The 18,269-nt window shown below is 41.5% G+C and overlaps 1 protein-coding gene across 2 annotated transcripts in view; it reads right to left on the bottom strand.

Moving 5' to 3' along the window:
• Nucleotides 1-18,269, bottom strand: part of adam12b (ADAM metallopeptidase domain 12b) — an 88,312-nt gene that overhangs the window by 41,638 nt on the left and 28,405 nt on the right. For both annotated transcript variants that reach the window (XM_080481136.1, XM_080481135.1), the window contains exons 4-10: nt 7,812-7,890; nt 5,564-5,640; nt 4,629-4,818; nt 3,007-3,072; nt 2,177-2,248; nt 1,575-1,744; nt 716-800 (exon numbers count right to left, since the gene is read on the bottom strand). In XM_080481136.1, coding sequence (XP_080337262.1) covers nt 716-800; nt 1,575-1,744; nt 2,177-2,248; nt 3,007-3,072; nt 4,629-4,818; nt 5,564-5,640; nt 7,812-7,890 — 739 coding nt within the window. The remainder of the gene's footprint in view (nt 1-715; nt 801-1,574; nt 1,745-2,176; nt 2,249-3,006; nt 3,073-4,628; nt 4,819-5,563; nt 5,641-7,811; nt 7,891-18,269) is intronic.

Consider the following 18,269-nt stretch of genomic DNA (forward strand, 5'->3'; position numbering starts at 1 on the left):
AATGTGACGCGAGTAGACACACGAATGGTGAATACAAAACACATGCATAGCGAAATGACATCAAAACACAGTAACGACTATCAGAGGAGTATTGTTTTGGAGTATTTGACTTTGACAATTTTAAAAGAAAATACACCTCATAGCATGACTTCTTTAGTCATCATGTCAACAAGTTGGAGTACTTCCATGATTACAATAAGACTTGCTTGAAGTCATATGAAATATCATACCATCATCGTCATGAGCATTAACACATGACACACCCCGAGCTGGCTGACTCATATAGAGAGACCTTTTACACCCGTACCTCGTGTCACTGTGTGGGTCTGACTGAGGAATTGGAGTTGACACACCGAAGACTGACTGCATGACTGCAGGACTTGAAATGGGAGTGCGTGCATGCCGACCAATCCTTTTAAGAGAACGTTTCTACATATTGTTTGGTGCATGAGGGGTAATGGTGGAGGAGTGCCAGCACAAAATATAATTAGGTTGTGAAACGCGACGTCCTCGCAGACGTAAGTGCCCTTCCAGCAAACAGCGAACACCTTTTTCTGTGTGAATCATGTCTGGATTGTGTCGGCCGGCTGAATCTGAACAATGTCCACCCTGATACCATCAGGCTGCACGGAGGAGGGGGGGGGGGGGGGGGGGGGGGTTGTGGAGGTGTGGGGGTGGGGGGTCGGTGGGAGCAGAGAGAAGGTTGGATACTCACCATGACAATGCCTCCAGACTGCTCCACCGTGCACATGCTCATGATGGGCGCCATGCCAATGGTGGTGCCCTGGAAGTAAACCCCGCTGTGCAAACAACATTAGGGAGAGTTAAAGCCGTTAAAGCAGTGAAGCACGGCGTCGTCATTCAACTAGTTGTTATCACCATTAACTTTTTTATTAAGCTGAGAGGTATTTGTTTTGATATGATAGTAAAAACACTGATGGTAGTATGAGTGGCACCATTTGTTGATTATATAATATATTTCAATGTGATACACCGGAGGAGATGTTGCCTCCAAATTTATTCTGTTTATTTTGATTCAATCTGTTCACATTTGGTACATTTTTTTTTAAATGTTTGAAACTATTCAACTTTTCAATATTGTGCTGAATGGAGAGGCAGCAGCGATGATGCTTAATATTGTATTTATATTGGAATAAACAATAGTAAAACACCCTCTGGTGCAAACACTGCATGACAGGAATAAAATGGGAGAGAAATTTATGTAAAAATACCACAACAATGTTTCCCAAAATCATGTTTGTTACTATTATTTCTCAGATGAAGAGGTATATAGACAAGTAAATAAACAAGTCTATAAACCCAAGAAGAAAACTCACATATTTCATGGGGCATTTTATAAAAATGCTTGAATAATGGGGAACAGGATCTAAAAGCATGTAGATATTGTGTAAAAATCGACAGTATCCTCTGGCAAACTTAAAATAGACGTAAGTTTGTGGTTAATGAGCTGAGATGTGAAACTATGAATGCAGATCTTTGGGATTTTTGTTTCAGAGCACTGATATAAAACTACTCTGTGTCATTCTGACAGTTCTGGATAATCAAACGTCTACCTTATGAGCTGGGCATTGTCGTGGGGTTTATTGGGAAGCAGTTTGACTTTCCGCCAGTCGAGGAACTCGTGCAGGGTGGTGAAGGGATCCTGTGTGACGGGACATTTATCAGAGTCGCTCCACACTTCCAGACCCACCAGGGCCACCCGGATGTTAAGGGCCCTGTAAAACTAACAAAAAAAAAAAAGAAAAAAGAAAAGAGCACGGTCATCAGCAGAAAGAATAGCTTATTGAGATTAGATTGTATGTTTTTATTGTGTTGACAAGACCTTCAAACAAATGTGTGAGACAATTTGTGTTTCAATCTGCGGAATTATACTCCCTCTCATTACAGCAGCCCTAAATCCTCTACTTCACAGGTTCAGAGCATGTTTGTTTCCCTGTCTATATCCATGCCTCCCTGAAGTAAATCTATCTGCTGGCATCGCCTGCCGGTTGCAGATCCGCAGCTCTGGCAGAGGTTTTAGGCAGACTAAGATCAGCTGCTTTAGCAGGAAATTAATATATCACACGTTCATCCCATTAATCTCCTGCTGCCAACAATATTTCTATTTTAAAGAAGTGATTTATTCCTCCTGCGCAATAGGGAGAAGATGTTTTACCTTGTCCACGTAATTGGCTATCTCTGCCAGTCTCTGTTTCACCTTCTCCAAGTCCTTCCCCTGTTTCTGAAACTGTAAGAAAAGAAATCGTCGACAATCGGCTGAGGCAATATTTACAACCACAAGGGGTCAATTATTCATGACAAGGCATACGTGGGATCAATACGTTTAGAACAGAAAACCATGAGGCACCGTTATATTTGTATGAATGAGTCGCCTGTATTCTGATGCAATGCATGTTTCTGTGTGTTATGCAGTTCGTCAAGCTGCGACCATCTGGATCGAGAAAACTCTGCCGGTGTTGGATGGCGCAGCCGTAGGGAGCGGGGATATTGGCAGATATGACAGCCTGCAAAGCCTTCAGCCTATATATCCACCCGACTGCCGGTACCTGATGCCTAACTGCAAGGCTAATCTTAACAACGTCCTTGATCCTACTTTGTGCCCTCATTTCCTCTCTCTCCATTCAGGTCGGTGTTTTGAGCCGAGGGATGTCAGGAGGAAACCCCCTACAATGAGCCCGCCAAGTGCTTACGGGAGACGCTTCTGTATCCACGTGGCTTTTTCCTGTTTCCCGTCTGCTCTGCTGGGGAATCAAAAAGCAGCATTTCCCGTCAGACTGTGGCTATTGCCACAGGACCACACTGCTTGTTGCACACTGACCCCATTTCTGGGGCTCCGGTGGGACCTGCTCGACTGTAACTACAGCTTACCCTGTGGTTTTTTTTGTTATTTTTTTATTTTTTTGCTTACTCCACCAAGTGAGGCTTTGGTTCCCACCATGTTGTTTCTGTTGTACTTGTGAATGGAAGTGGGCGCAGGTGCATTACCTCTCTGTTGTCTGCCACAATAATCAGCTCCACATATTTGGTCGTCTTCTGAGCATGCCTTTTATGCTAGGGTGAAAAAAAAAAAAACAAACAAACAATAAAAACTGAAGTTACATGTTACGGATCAATTCAAATATATAGGAATTGATCATTTTCTACTTAACTATCCTAAAATTGTAGCCACGATATAACAATTTGGACAACCTCTTCTCTAATGTTAATGTTAAGCCTCTCAATCTTACAGAAAGCAGTTAAGCAATAGTTGTACTTTTGCAGAAAGAAACAGTTATTTACTCTCATGCCAAGAGTTAGACAAGCAGATCAATACAAGTGTCATGTATTACAATGAATGTGAAGCTATGTGTAGGGGCGTATTAGCTTGGCTCAGCATGAACACTGGAAGTGAGAGCAGCACCAAGCTTGGCTCGGAAAAAAATTATATTAAAAAAATACAACCAGGACCTTTCAATCTCACTTAATCCTCACTAGAATACAATGTCTCAGTTAACTATACGGCTCCTAATAACAACTTACATTTCAAACGGTGAGGTTAACAGCTTCCTATTTCCCTTTTCTACTAGTTGTACGTACATTTCAGTGTTTCAGGCTAACAAAGATCTGCGAATTGTCTATTAGGGAAACAGTGGATGCAACATGTTTCACTATCAGGCTTGAAAAGCTTTAACATGCTTGGATATTACACGTGATAATATTCCGAATTAGCGTGTGTATTAGAATTGATTGAAAAAAAAAAAAACATAGACCAGAAGATAACGTTCCCAAAATATATAAAATATACTTTCCAGCAGCATCTTTTTACACGGGGAACCATAGAACAGCATCGCGGCTCGGTTTCAAGTAGACTGGTTTTTCTACACCGGTTTCTTTTCCCGCTTCAAGTGGGATGTTCCACCAGTAAAGACAATTACAACATGTACATTTGATTAACTGTGTTTTATGTTGTATTTTTGATGAACTCGAGAGAAAAGAATCAAACAAACCAAGTTCTCCCGCTAAATCGTTTGTGAAACTTCGAAACAAAAGAATAAAATGGCGTCACTTTCAGGGTTATTCAGCAGGTTTATTATTGAAAACACTTGAGAAACAAGCACCCCAGTTCTCAAAGTTATATGAATCCATCACTTTCCCTCCAGTGTCCCATCTTTTAAGGTGGAATGAGTTTTGTCCTGAAAAGCCACAGCCAAGGTGCTGCTTTACTCTGGGGTCATTAAATACTCTCTATAGGTAAGTTTCATTTCCTCACTCAGATGGAGTTTTTAATGCCTAGAAATAGGGGCAGATGGATCTCACACCTGCTGTAGGCAAATTATCAGCCAGCCCTTCTGCATGGGCCCTCGACTCTGGACTCTGAGCACAGATAAAATGAGTGTCAAGCCCAAGGCAATACCCTCAGGGAACTTATCCAAACAGGTATGCTTGCCAATATTCTCATCTTTGGTCCAACGCCCATTTATCTTTCATCATTTCCATGTTAGCCTTTTCCCTTTGGAAACATTCAACAGTGAAAAATGCCTAAATTGAAGACAATACAGCTTTGAACTGTGCTATCCAGTGGCTATGAAACGAGCCTTGCATTGGAAACAACATAATACTGGTCTCACCCTGTTGTGGAAGGACTGGAAGGGGCTTTTGATGTGATTTTCAGGTGCAACAGAGGACATGTTGAAGCCGTGGCCGCAGGCTCCTGGGGTCAGCCGCAGTTCTTCCACTCGGTAGATGAAGTGGGCTCCGGTGTCATCGCCAGACACAGGCTCGATAATGAAGGTTTTGTTTTCAAGTGCGATGAAGCCTCTGCAGAGACAGCGAGCGCAAGTCTGAAAACAAAGCTTCAAAACACGACAACTCTCTGAAAAAGCAAGAGTTTGATTGAATGTGGCTCTCTCTAATGGAATATTTGACAACCAAGGTAACAGTTCTTCTTTATGCCCACTCTTACTTCAGCCAACGGAATCTATAAAACATGCCTTTATCAAGCCACTTAAAAATTCCTCACGGCTTTATACTTCTGTAGTCGCAAATCACAGCGGTGTTGTTTCAGCTCAGTACTGTTTCACCCAATCGGCGGCATTTCTCACGTCAGATCGGGAACATTTACCACAAATTGCAACTTAAATGTTCTATGTCATTAGCACATACCGAGTCAATAAAAGGACGTCATGGCACACTAAACATTTTGTCTTTCCGTTAAATGTTCTCTGGCTGTTTAATTAAGCAGGAGATGAAATTGTGTATGTTAAGATTCGGCTAATGCTCAGTTTACAAAACTTGGAATTGTGCTCGGTCATTAGAGGGAGTAAAATGGCAATTACGGAGCGCGGGTATTTACTGGAAGCCTCTGCGAACGGAGACAATGAGGTGTGACATTTTCTCCTATTCCTGCGAGTCACACAACAACTTACTGACAGCACGCTTAAGGGGCTTAAGAGCGATGGGCTGCTGTGCTGAGTGACTTAAGTAAATATAAACATTGCGGTGGCAAATAGCACTTAAAGGGCAGTGCTGGGATGCCGCTTGAATGCAAAACCGTGTTTCTTACCGAAGGCCTGAGCAGGTACTGAGGGTAACATCAGAGCCGGGATGCGCCTGCACTTCCCCGTGGTAGAAGCAGTTAGTCTGAAAGAGGTTGTACATAATAAAACACAAGATGAGGGGTTGGAAAAAAAAAAAAAAAGCTTTACCCACTGGATGGTCTCATTAAAAATGTATTATGTTTAAAGAACAAAAACAAAAAAAGCTGCGTGTCACATTTATTGTATTGGTAGTGTTGCTTTGGAACAAGACCCATTGGAACTCTGCTGACGCTGTCCCAGCTCGTGCTCACATAAATTAGCATGCTCTGTAGGACACACTTTCCTCCTCGCCCTCTTTATACAAACAAGCAGTTTGAAATGAACGTGGCCCGCACGGTCGAGGCAAGAGTGCACTGACACACATGGGAGCTGACAGTAATACGGTAATTGTTGATGGTTCATTATTCCATCAGGCGGGTCGGCCCGAAGGAAAAGGGAACATTTAAGGTTCCACAGACACAGTAAAAACACTGTTGTCTGAGCACAAGGAGGGCAGAGGAAATGACTCTCATTAGGAGGGAATACAGACATCCAGTTAGTGTCTCGCGGCTCTCAAGTCCGCTTAAATCAGCTGTCGCTGGCCACCGCATTGACCATTCCTCATGCGCAACATTAAACTCTGGCAGGAAATACTTTTACGTAAAAAGGTCCCGTGTTCGGTTCTGAAAAGCTCAGGACACGTTGGCGAGCCAGGTGGTAATGGAGTTGAAATTCATTAGATTAAGTATATAAATAGAACAGCTCCAAAGACGCTATGCTTAGGCCATGCTTGACCTAGATTAGCTCACCTTTTACAAATGAAAACATCAGGCAGTGATGGTGCTCTCGTTTCATCCTCAACCTGCCTTTATTTATTTAAGTTATTTCTTTTTTTTTTTTTTACAGTAGCTGTATGCACTCCTCTTGAAATATTTAGTTTAGGAAAATTCCCTGCAGCTTCAGAAATGCGAACGCCTCTTGGTAGCTAATTAAGCATCACATCGTTCCATGCTCTATGTTCTATATGCTCAAACTTGAGATGTTTATATTTAGCAAGATATTGAAAATGAAGATCGATTTGCACAGGATGCACTGGTGGCAGCTCAGGTTTTTTTATTTTTTATATTTTTTACATATCTCAAGTTGTATGCTGAAGAACCAGCAACATAAAGAAATAATCTTTCCCGTGTTGGCTTGGGATAATTCATAGAAAGGCAAAGTTTATTTATAGTTTGTATCTTTCCACTGAGGCATGATTAACATATGGCAGAGTGTTGAGCTCAGTGACAGGCATGCAAGTGTGCAGCCGCATGAAGCTTATCTCAGACAATACAATATGTCTATTTGACAGCCTGATGTAACGCTTGTACCATCCCTTGCTTGCGAAATTAAAGGTGAGAGAGACAGTGTGTAGGATAAGTGTTTGCAAAAGTCTGCGGGAAATTGTCTTGTCAGTCATTGCCGCATTACCAAACACTGATCCTGCAAACTGTAAAGCAGCCTGTCATTGTGTCCCCGCGGCTGCTCAGTTTAAACATGGTGATTTCAATCCAGCTAAGCTAAAAAAAAATAAATAAATTGAAAAAAAAAAGAAGTTCAGGAGTCTACTAACAATGGTATAAAAAGAACTTTTCAAAGTCAGCCACTGCGAAATGCTTCTCTCTCCTTTGTGAATATCACTGAATGAGGAATCAGTTATGATTTCCTTTTGTGAGCCACGCCAACTGATTTCAAGCACTGAAGTGCCACAGTGAGCGGCCTTGACGAGTGCTAAAAATCTAGAATGAACAATCTTTTCTTCGCTTTCAAAAGAGGAGCAAGCACTTTGCACGCTGCTGGATCAAAATGAGCCCCCAGGAAAACATCAGCTGCTAAATTCCATTAAATAAATAAATAAATAAATAAATAAATAAAAAAAATCCTGATGGCAATGTTGGCTGAACAGCAAACAGCATAAATCACAGCTTATCATCAAGTAGGCCACATGATAGACTTTCCACACAGCAACAGCATTTAATTCCACAACGGGTCACACAGAAAAAAAAAAGAAAAGAAAAAAAGAATATATGTAATTTTGATTCAATGTTTGGTTTTCAATTAATGCCCAATATACGCTTGAAAAGACATCTGTCTTTGGAAAAATTCTTTATAAGGGTCAGATTTTTACGTGACTTTGGAGCACCGCTGCACGTCAACTTGGCCATAAATGTCAAAAGCACTTAAGTGCTGCCGTACTGTGAAGTTGTGAGCACCGGTGACTGCACTTCCATCCTCCTGGTAATGTGTCTCGGTGTAATGGCTTGCAAAAAGACCCCTGGGAACACAAAAAGAAAGAAAGAAAGAAAGAAAGAAAGAAAGATGCATCAAACAGCAGAGCGACTGATCGACACTGAGAATTTGCATTGATTAAAAAAGAAAATTAAAAAAAAGATCACCAAGAAAAGCCTCATTCTGATTTGATATTTTTATTTGTGCGTGTCAATGATTCCTCTGGCATTCAGGGTGACCGAGTCGACTTCCCGCTGAGGTAATTGTTACGTGCGTGTGTCTTATCCGGTGTGCATTTGTGTCGGTGAACACATTTGAAACTTTGTGCCAGTGTGTGCGAGTGCTTTCCTCCTCCGGCCGTGAACAGATGGACACAGTGCGCCCCACCCCGAGCATTGGCAGAGGAGCGGTGGGAACGCCCATCTTTTCACAGCTGCATGATCACGCTGACATCAGGCAGGGTGATCTCAGGATGTATGTGAATATGTGTTTATGTATTCATAGGAGTGAGCGAGACAGAAACAGGGAGGCGAAAAACACAGTCAAAATGAGCACTTAAAGGTTGGTATACTGACCTTTTGATACCCGTATCCAAAGATGATTATAATGCGCAACGGCCACTTTGAGATTATGAGGATATGATGAGATGCGTACTTCTCATAATCGAAACTCACAATAAAGGGCCACACTTCAATAAAGCATCCTAATATCTTATAAATCGCAACAACTGTTCCTTCAGCTCAAGTCTCATTGTTCCCTACGGTTAGTGAACTCGTGCGATCAATAGTACTTTTTTTTTGCCCTTTGCGAGGTCACCTAAAGGGCCGGACAGGATCCTCTGGTTGGCCGGCTATGGCCTGCGGGCTGCATGTTTGACACCTTTATCTAGTAATAAACAATTACAGGAAGAAACACAGAAAAAGAGCTTTGCACCCATCTACGAGTCATTCCAGGAGCTGCTAGGCTCCTGCTGTACAATCACAGGCAACATTTACCAGCTTGTCCCACATTTGCAAACTCAGCTTGTCACATGCTGCTGGATGCTGAAGGAGGAAGAATCACTCACTAATTGCACACAATCAAACTACTTTCATATCAAAATAAATTCAGGTCGAATGTAAATATAGTTACACCAGTTCATCCAATGTTTTAATAGTCTTTTGCTACATTACAAATATAACATAAATAACATATAACTCACAAACTCTCCTCTTTTGCTCGGTTTCTGTATTAAAAATAAGCTGGCAAAGTCAGGTTCTTGTAATTTGACACCAGCTTCACTGTCTTTATGAATGCCTCATGAAGAAATCTGCAAACAGTTTTAAATTCAGTGTTCACAGTTATGCGAAACAAAGACTCCTCCGATGTCACATCAACATATAGTGGACTTTATAATTTAGCATGAGAACAGCGAAAAGAAGGGAATTAATAGAAAGTCTCCTGTAAGTTTGTTCCCTAATTAGACAACTGTCTTGTCGTAAAGACAGAAGGGGAGATGGAGAGGATTTAAAAACTGCGAAGTAGCTTTTGCCAGACCTCAGTGGGAATCACACATATCCCACCAATGCTGTGCCATCCCACACAACTTGCATGTGCCAAAAAACAGAATTAGATGAGACAGCTTTCAGCAAACAATGCACTCCCCCCCCCCCCCTACATTTCTGAACCATTTTATATCTTCGATGGATATTTAAAGTTATTTATTTGATGAACTGTATAAAAAAAAAAAAAGGGTCCCTCCTCCGTGTCCTGCATCTGACCACATTTAACTTCATTAAATACATATTATCTCTTTAATGTGCCTTATCATGCCATTAGCAAGCTATGAACCTAATCTGATAAGCCAAGCGGCCTGTGATCACTTTGAAGAGGTCGTCTGTCTCATTAAAAATGGATGAGACATCAGAGGGTCATGTATGCTTAATGGAAAAACGCGGAATATTTATCTTTTCTTCACTGAACTTGCAGCGGCCTTGTGACACCGATAAACAGAGACTTCCTAACAGCACGGACTCGACGCTGGCGATGACATTTCCGTTGAAAGGAGGGCAAACTCAAAATGCCCCGTTTGCAGAAACGACGGGATTTGTGTCATGTGAGCGGTAATTCCGAGCAAATGCTCCCGTGCCGTACTTTTTGGGGACATGTTGGGAAAAGCCAGCTTAGGGCAGCGAGGCCTCTGTTACCATGACACATACTGCAGAAAAGCCGCAGGATTTACATGGTGGAATCTCCCTGTGATCAACTCCTTGGCAGGAGTACACAGGAGTTTGTGGGGCCATGCGAATGTTTACTGTGTGTTTGAGGAGAATATCCTCTGCCTTTGCTGGTTACCTCTCGGCTCCATGTTGTGTCTCACAAAGCTGGAAATGACCACGCTGAAAATCAGTTAACTCTGTTATTCTTTTTTTTGCCCCGCAAAGCTCGGTTTTGAACCGATACAATCATTGAGAAAAAGCCCCCTGTGTGGGTGAAGAAATTGTTCGACATTTGACAGCGTATTGTTACCCTCACTTCACTTTAGATGTCTCGGTAAAACTCTTACCTCAATCCAAAGCTGCTGGGGAGGGAAATTGTGCAGTTTCTCTCCAGCATATCAGAACAATTATATGTGATTACACCCACTTTCTTACCCACAATGATCCACCTCCATCCCTGTTTTTTGTCAAGAGGAACACACAGCCAATCAATTGTGATTTAAATAGAGCACACCAAAGACAGAAAATGTCTAAAAATGGCCTAAATAGTCACCAGAAACCCAGCATGAACTCTCCAAGTGCTGCTTTAAATTCTCCTTGAGTGCGTTATAAGAGACAGGTGGTAAAATTTATGAATGGAACGGAAATGCACAGCTTCTGGTGAATGTGCAAAGACACTGTCTTTTTCAACATGTCTTCATTGCACATGAGGGAAATGATGGTTTCAGCCTCAAACTGTCAATTTATTCTGCAGCTGGAGCTCTTGAATAGGTTGTAGAATGATTTATGGAGTGCCCTCTGGCGCAACGGTGTGTCTTTGCCACTGTACTTCTAGCTACATACTTTTTTTTGACAGCGAAAAGTTCTGATTCCCCCCCCCCCCCCCCCCCCCCTCTAAAACCTTATATAAATCTCCTATAATTGCTCAAGTCGATAACTATTGATTGAGTGCTCCAAAGTGTGTGTTACGATTCATTAGACACAGTCAAACCTCTAATTAGCAATTCACTAATAGTCACCCAGGTTAATTGTGATGAATGACGGGTTCTTTAACAGCACCTCTGGGAGGCAGAAAATACCGTTATTTGTCTTCTAAAATAATCCTCCATCTCTTTTATTCAGCATCTCGCAAACTGCTCTTCGGAATTAATTCAGCTTCCCTGAAAATTAATTTACTGCATGAATTATTGATTGTTTCTAAAAAGCCAGATGAATAATAGTTTTCCAAGCTGGCCTACTGAGCCTGGTACATTCTCTTGCTTATATTGTTTGAATATAATTAGGGGTATGATGCACTATTTGAAAAATGCCCTGCAGTAAATCTCAATCAAAAGACACCCCGTGTGTTTTGCGAGAACAGTCGTTGTGTTGCTGCGACGGCTGATCTATAACCGTCAACTTGGGATGCTTGATGTCTCCGATGAACATGGGGTATGTTACCGCTCCATTTCCATCTGTCGGCATAAGTGCATTGCTAACATGGCCGACAGTTTATCCAAAACAATCAATGAAAGGCTGTCTTAGATGTGGGTAGTACAATGCAGACGCCATGCAGACTGTGCAACAGAAAAACTCATTACTGCCCACCATCACCATCCAGAATCTTTCCTCCGTTTTCTGCCGCATAAAAAATAAACAGGCAGATACTGTATGACTTTCTGTCATATCTGAAATTAGGGCAGATGGAACTGCTGCTGTCGCCGTACCAAGACATGTGTTTTCGATGGGCTTTATCTAAGAGGCACAAATCAAACCTCGCGCAGACCGACTCACCACAGCAGCATAATCGATGAAGGCGGAAACCGGTCCCACCACTCACTGTTTACATAATTTTTGTATTTGATATCGTCTCTCCGTCGGACATCTCGACTAGAGAGTGCAAATTCAAATTGCTGAGAGTCATTTACATATATGGGACTTTATGCCTCATGTAATAATTCACCATTACACAAATCCCCTTGAGCATGAAACCATTTGAGAGAAACATGGCTGCTCTCGCAGTCTCTCTGCTTCCTTTGAAGACTGCTAACTTCAGTGATTTCTTTTAATCCCCTCTTCCCCCAGAAGCCTAACCCCAAGCCTTCCTATATAGCTGCTGCTTATGGCCGCGTACCCCAAACTAAAAAAAAAAAAAAAAAAAAAAAGACTACTAGAGCAAGAGGAGAGAGATGAAGAAGAGAGGACGAACTAAAGAGGTGTGGCTGACAAGTCTAATTCTATTTCCACATACGGCTGCGTTCCAAATTGATTTACATACAGCTCAGTGTCCCTTCAGCTTAGGCTTGGCTGTGGTGGGTGCACTGGAGTGTACAAAGCCAGCAAAGCCAGAAAAAACACAGGGCGAGACAGAGATGAGGGTGGGGAAGAGAAGGGGAAGCAAAACAGAAAAAAAATAAACAATAAAAAATCCCCAAACTGCAGAATTAAAAGGCGTGCCTCCACTTTACTGGTTGTGTAAAAGAGACATCGTGTCCATATGAGCCTCTCTTGATTCCAATCGTACGACACTGCAAGTCTGTAAAATGCAAAAGTCATAAAATGAATCAGTTCTTTATAGGTCAAGGCTGGTTTTTATCACGTTCACTGAATTATAATGTGGCAGAACTGTGTTTCACAGAAAATTAGGGAATCAGGTCACAGTGTGCTGATCTCTGCCTGGTAATGAGCAGTATTGGAAATAACAGTCACTAACTAAAGCGTTTCTGCGATGCCAGTCCGTTTTGGCAATAATACGCTGGTAAATGACTACTTTTACAAAAAGGTTTGTTGCCATTACTGACGTTTCCGTGAAGTTATCAATTGTTATTTTTGTCACAGATGAAGAAAACTGTGAAGAAAAAAAACCCAAAACAACCTTTGTCCCGACAATACTTAGGATATATTTTCAACCCTAAATAAACACTGACTTACCCTTATAAGGCCTGCCTGCTGCGATTTGCTCGTTAGTACTTTACCTCAGCTGTTTCGTTTGGGTTTTGTTCCCGTCGTTATTAGTTCATGATTCTGTTTCTTTCCAGATCAGGTGTGATGCCAAGTCCTGCATCACTGCTGAAACACTGGAGCGTGTGGAGAGAAGCTTTATTTTCGACTGCAATTGCCAGATTTCATATATTTACTGACTCAACCGGACCAGAACACTGTGCGGCCCTCCATTTCACTTCCAACTAACTAATTTACCCTCGTCTGAACTTGATGAGCCAATTCAGAGTCAACTACAATAGCAGAGCTGTGTGAGCATTAATGAGACATCCTAACTGAGAGAGACAGACACAAGTTACTTTATGCACTGCTTTATTGAAGTAAAACAACTACTATGATCAGAAAAAAGTCAAGACTCTATTGAAATCTTTTTACATGCACAGCATCAACATATTGGGACTTTTTGCTTCAAAATGTGGCAAAACAGTAACCTCATATTGTATTATCTGTGATGATTCATGGCTCAGGTTCTGCGAGTCCTAATCTTGCTTTAGAGGCAACCAGGATTTGTTATGACACGAGTCCCTTTTCTCAAAACCAAGTAGAACCTGGTAGATGTCAAAGGGTCTTTATCGGAAAAGGAATATGTCAAAGCCTGCAGTCCAGAAGCCCTCAAGACAAGTTTCATTATCCCTCATTCACAACACTGGCTGTTATTAAAGCTATGAAGTCATGAGAAGGAGGATTCAAACTTTCCAACAGAAATATTCCAGCAGGTAGTCGCCGAAAATCAGAGAAGTTTAAACTCAAAGAAAATCTAAATTTGACCACTGACAAACAAAAGCAAAGGTTGCCCGTTTTGTGTGAGTCAGGATCTCCACATTATCTCACAAAGAGAGCCGCCTGTTTACTTTGCAATCATCCTGCAGTGAGTTCACAAAAGGTCCAACAATAATGCTCTGATAAGAGGGGGGAGAGAAGAAAAACAACCGACTCCTGAGTTATTCCTACAAAGTTTGTTTTCTGAGATAAAAGCAAAGAAAAGCCCCGCAGACATCAACGCGCCAATGACTCTACGAGTGGTCAGGGACACAAAGTACAGGGAAATACTGTGTTTGGTTTATTGCTCATATCCAAATAAAAACATTTACAAAAAAATAAAAAATAAAAAAAACTCTTTTTATGCCATTCAGTCACCAAGAGGTTACACACATATTCAAACAGCATCCTCTGTCTGTGTCGCTCAATTCAGGCTTCATGGCCGTGTGTGTGATGTGATGCCTCGGGCGAGTGAAGTCATCACATGAGTGAAACAAACCGCAGAGGGAGAAACCCAGGCTCCCTGTGCTGGAAAGCAGAGGTGAGTGATGAATCATTATACAGTGATACAGCTATTGGAGGCCATCTCTCTTTCTCGCTCTCACACACACACGCACACACACACACACGCACACGCACACACACACACACACACTCCCTATTAAAATAGCCAATCACAGGTCGGTCAAAGACAGTTTTTTTTTATCGAAGCATGTGATTTCTTGACTGGTTACAGAGTAAAGTAAAGAAAAGAAAGTGGCCGCCATAAAATATAACATATGGGCTCGACGGAAAGCAATCGGAAGAAAAATGATGATGACACATAAAGGTCATATCATTTCTCTCCTTGGAGGACAAGAGGCCGACGGTGGTCAGTGACTGATGGGATATACGTAGATAAGATCCCTCTAAAAGGATATACTTTCATAACACTGACGTTTCGCTATACAGGACTGGAGCTCTCTCCGCAGCATGATTGGCGACTGTATTCCTGTATAACATGTAGGCGTCTCAAGTACCCCAAGATCACTGAAATCAATTTCTTCCTCACAATTTGTACTGGTCTTATATCTCGAGCACTTATTTATAAAAAAGGTTGTTTTTTTTTTTATTGCAGGGAGTGGTAACCTTATCTTTCATGCTTTTTGCTATTTCTTTTTTCATCAGACTTCTTTTTTATTTTTCATTTTTTTTACAGGCACTGCTTTTTATGAGGACAGACTCTTAAAAAGTCTTGATAAAAATGAAAGGCTGCAGGTACAAAACAAGGATTACAAATACCGTGAAGTAAAGGCCCCCAAAACCCTTTTTTTCTTTTTTATATATACTTCTAATGAAAAGCACACTTCACTTTAGGCACGAAACGTTGCGATTCGTACCAAAGCTGTATCGCTGTTGTTATTTTCCTCGACCGCAAAATGTGGCGGCGCCCACCTCAGCAGCAAAGGCACGGCCGAGCCGTGAAAGAATGAACCGTTTCATAGCCGCTGGCCTACACGGCCGGAATATTTAACACCATTAAATGATTCCCACACTAAACATATTTTTTTCTTGTAACTGTACAAAGAGCATGATGTCATATTCCCTCCGCTCCCTTTAAAGGCAATAGTTAGTCAAATGAGTGGGAGGGAAAAGGCTGTCATCTGTGCTGGAGTAAGAGTGAGTCTTGTGCACGAATTGAGGCCAGTCGCCTGCTATTCCTTTCCGGGCACAGTCGTTTGTTATAACGCAGACTCGACCTGTCTGTCACGTGCAAAATCCGTCTCTGGCATTTTATATTCTGCCCGCATATTGCACCGCTGAGGCTGTTAGTTGTAATTAATGCGCAAAGCTTGCACAGCTAAACATCACACCGCCGTTAGTGTGAGACGTGTGGTCAAAGTAAATCACTTTTATATTTGCACAAAGGAGCTCGGTGTGTTTCCCGCCACCGGATGAGGACAATATGCACTCAAAATGCTTGAGGGCAAGACACAGCCACTAAATGATCATTGAAGCATAATTTCCTTGTGGTGTAAGCATTCAGACAAAGATTCCCATGACTGTGAACTAATGCGAAGAGCATCACTCAGTATCCTCTACCAACCTAGACTGGGAGATGTGAAACATTCAGATTCAGCTTTGTTCTAATTTTCTAATATAAAAGAAGGCCCCATTTGCATTCATGATTGCAACTTCATGTTGTTATTTCTGTTATCGGTAACTTATGACAGCATGGGACCTGTGAAGGACATCAGCTAAACAGCTTTGTTCCCTTTCCTGTGTTTTCCTCCTGTAATACCGTAAAGTATTACAAGCTTCCAAGCTTACAACAGCATCCACATTAAATGTGAGGGATAAGTTTTAAGTTTAGTCTAATGCGGTTATATCTTAAACACAATTTACGACCCACTGACCTCATAAATAACCCATTAACATTGCTTCCTTATGAATAATGAAAATATTCAGCCAGTTAACATGGCCAATAAAGGTCACGCCGAAAATATACTGCCTTCTTGAAAATCCCACATAGTTTTATCCCAAATATTATGCTTCAAATACCAAGGGGGCGGAGGAAGAACTTTGTTTTAAAAACATTATTTTTTACACTGGCTCATCGGATGAAAAAAATTAAATATCGTCCATGTAATACACATTGAAAACTTTTTAGATAGTGTCTTGTACTTCAGTATTACTGGAGATACTGGCAGTTATTAGAGGGATGAAAACAGAATATGATTAAAAATGTCAGCAGGGACTCACACAGCTCACAAAATATTACACAACCATTCATTCAGCTCAGATCTACACTTAATAATTACAAACAAAGCACTGCAAATGTCAGGGAGTTATTTGTACCTTACCCAACAAAAGTGCACTCGACCTTCTCTTATCTTCATACTGAAACTGATGCTACTGGGAACAAGAAGCATCAGTTCTTCATTAAAATTATGTTTTTCTTCAAAAACTTGACTAATATTTCTTTACAGCACTGATATTAGCTGGTTTTTGCCTTCCCTGCTTCAATATTCCCATCCATAACAAGCCACACACCAAAACTAATGAGAGACTTGGGATCTTCAAGGGAGGTGGCCTATTATTATTCATTGAAAAAGAGTAAACAAATGCATAAATGTTAATGCCAGAGGGTTCTTATCTGTTCAATTAATCTACGGTGGCTCCCCTGGGCAGCCTCGTTGTTAAGTCACACTTTTATTTTGTCTTCAGGGGAAATATGCAAATAGGCATCGAGCAAAAAAGACATTAAAAACGTCTTTCATTTTGCTTCAATGCATTTTAGCCCGTCAATGCTTCCTTTAATGTGAATAAAAAAAATAAATCAATCTATTAAATTCAGCTCCACCCCTTCCACAATCATGTCCACTGACGCCATCTGAAAACGTCCACTTCACTTTAGAATCTCAAAAGTTGGCAAACAAATTCAAACAGGCTGCATTAAGGAGAACAACTGCTTCATCATACCAGACTGAAGCCAGCACACATCCCAGACCGCCGTCTTTCCAGTCCCAGGCCGCATGTAGCATTCTTCCCCTCCTCTTAAAAGATGTCTCACGCCATTAAACCCACTTTTTACACTTTCATGCATGCTACACTGATTCTCCAATAAGATAATAGCATACAATCTGTCATTCTTCAGTCCATTACCCTGCAAACATGCTGGGGATGGAAACTTTCACTTGGCACTGATGTATCAGTTTAGCATAAGGATTTGGGTGAGCAATCTGTCACTGATGCTGATGCGGTGTAACATAAGTCATCATGGCTGCTGGATATTGAGCGGGAGATGTCAATTATTGGATGGCCTATGGGTGGTACAACAACAAAATGCTTTCAAGTTAATCAGGGCTCTAGTTTTGGGCTCCAGCTGTTCACTGATACCTGCGGGGGAGAGGGGACGGACTGGAGCCCGCCAGTCTCTAAAACACACTTACTGCTCTCCGTTTATTCAGCCGCTGACCGCAGGATGTACAAGTCATAAAGCCCGTGGCCTCACAGTAAGATCTGTAAAAGGATTAGAAAGGATGCTGCTGATCTTCAGGGGGTTTAACTCTGCAGCATATCTTTGCATCATGAGAGAGTAATAACTTTATTTAAAGTTCAAATCACGTTTACAACTCTGGTCCAATTTTATGGGTTTGGGCATCCTCTCTATTGGTTATTATAACAGTAAAGTGTCAACCGAGATCTGGGAAAGTAGCAATGTTGTTAAAATACATGAAGGAAGGAACACTATTAAACATACAACAGAGCTTGGCACCGTGGGCCACATCCTGTCCCTGACACACCCGGGAAGGTTAAATGATGAATTATGATCCCAAATAAAAATTTGTGTTTAATATGCATGTGATAAAACATATTTGTTTCGAAGGTGGCGACTTTATTTGCCCAATAGATCTAGGCACACCCATCTTCGCTGCCTTGGAAGATTAACATTTGAATTAGTTTGCAGACAAAACAGACACACAAAGATAAATAAATAGAAGAACTT

Source organism: Lipophrys pholis (assembly GCF_963383615.2).
Source record: "Lipophrys pholis genome assembly, chromosome: 15".
Lineage (NCBI taxonomy): Eukaryota > Metazoa > Chordata > Actinopteri > Blenniiformes > Blenniidae > Lipophrys > Lipophrys pholis.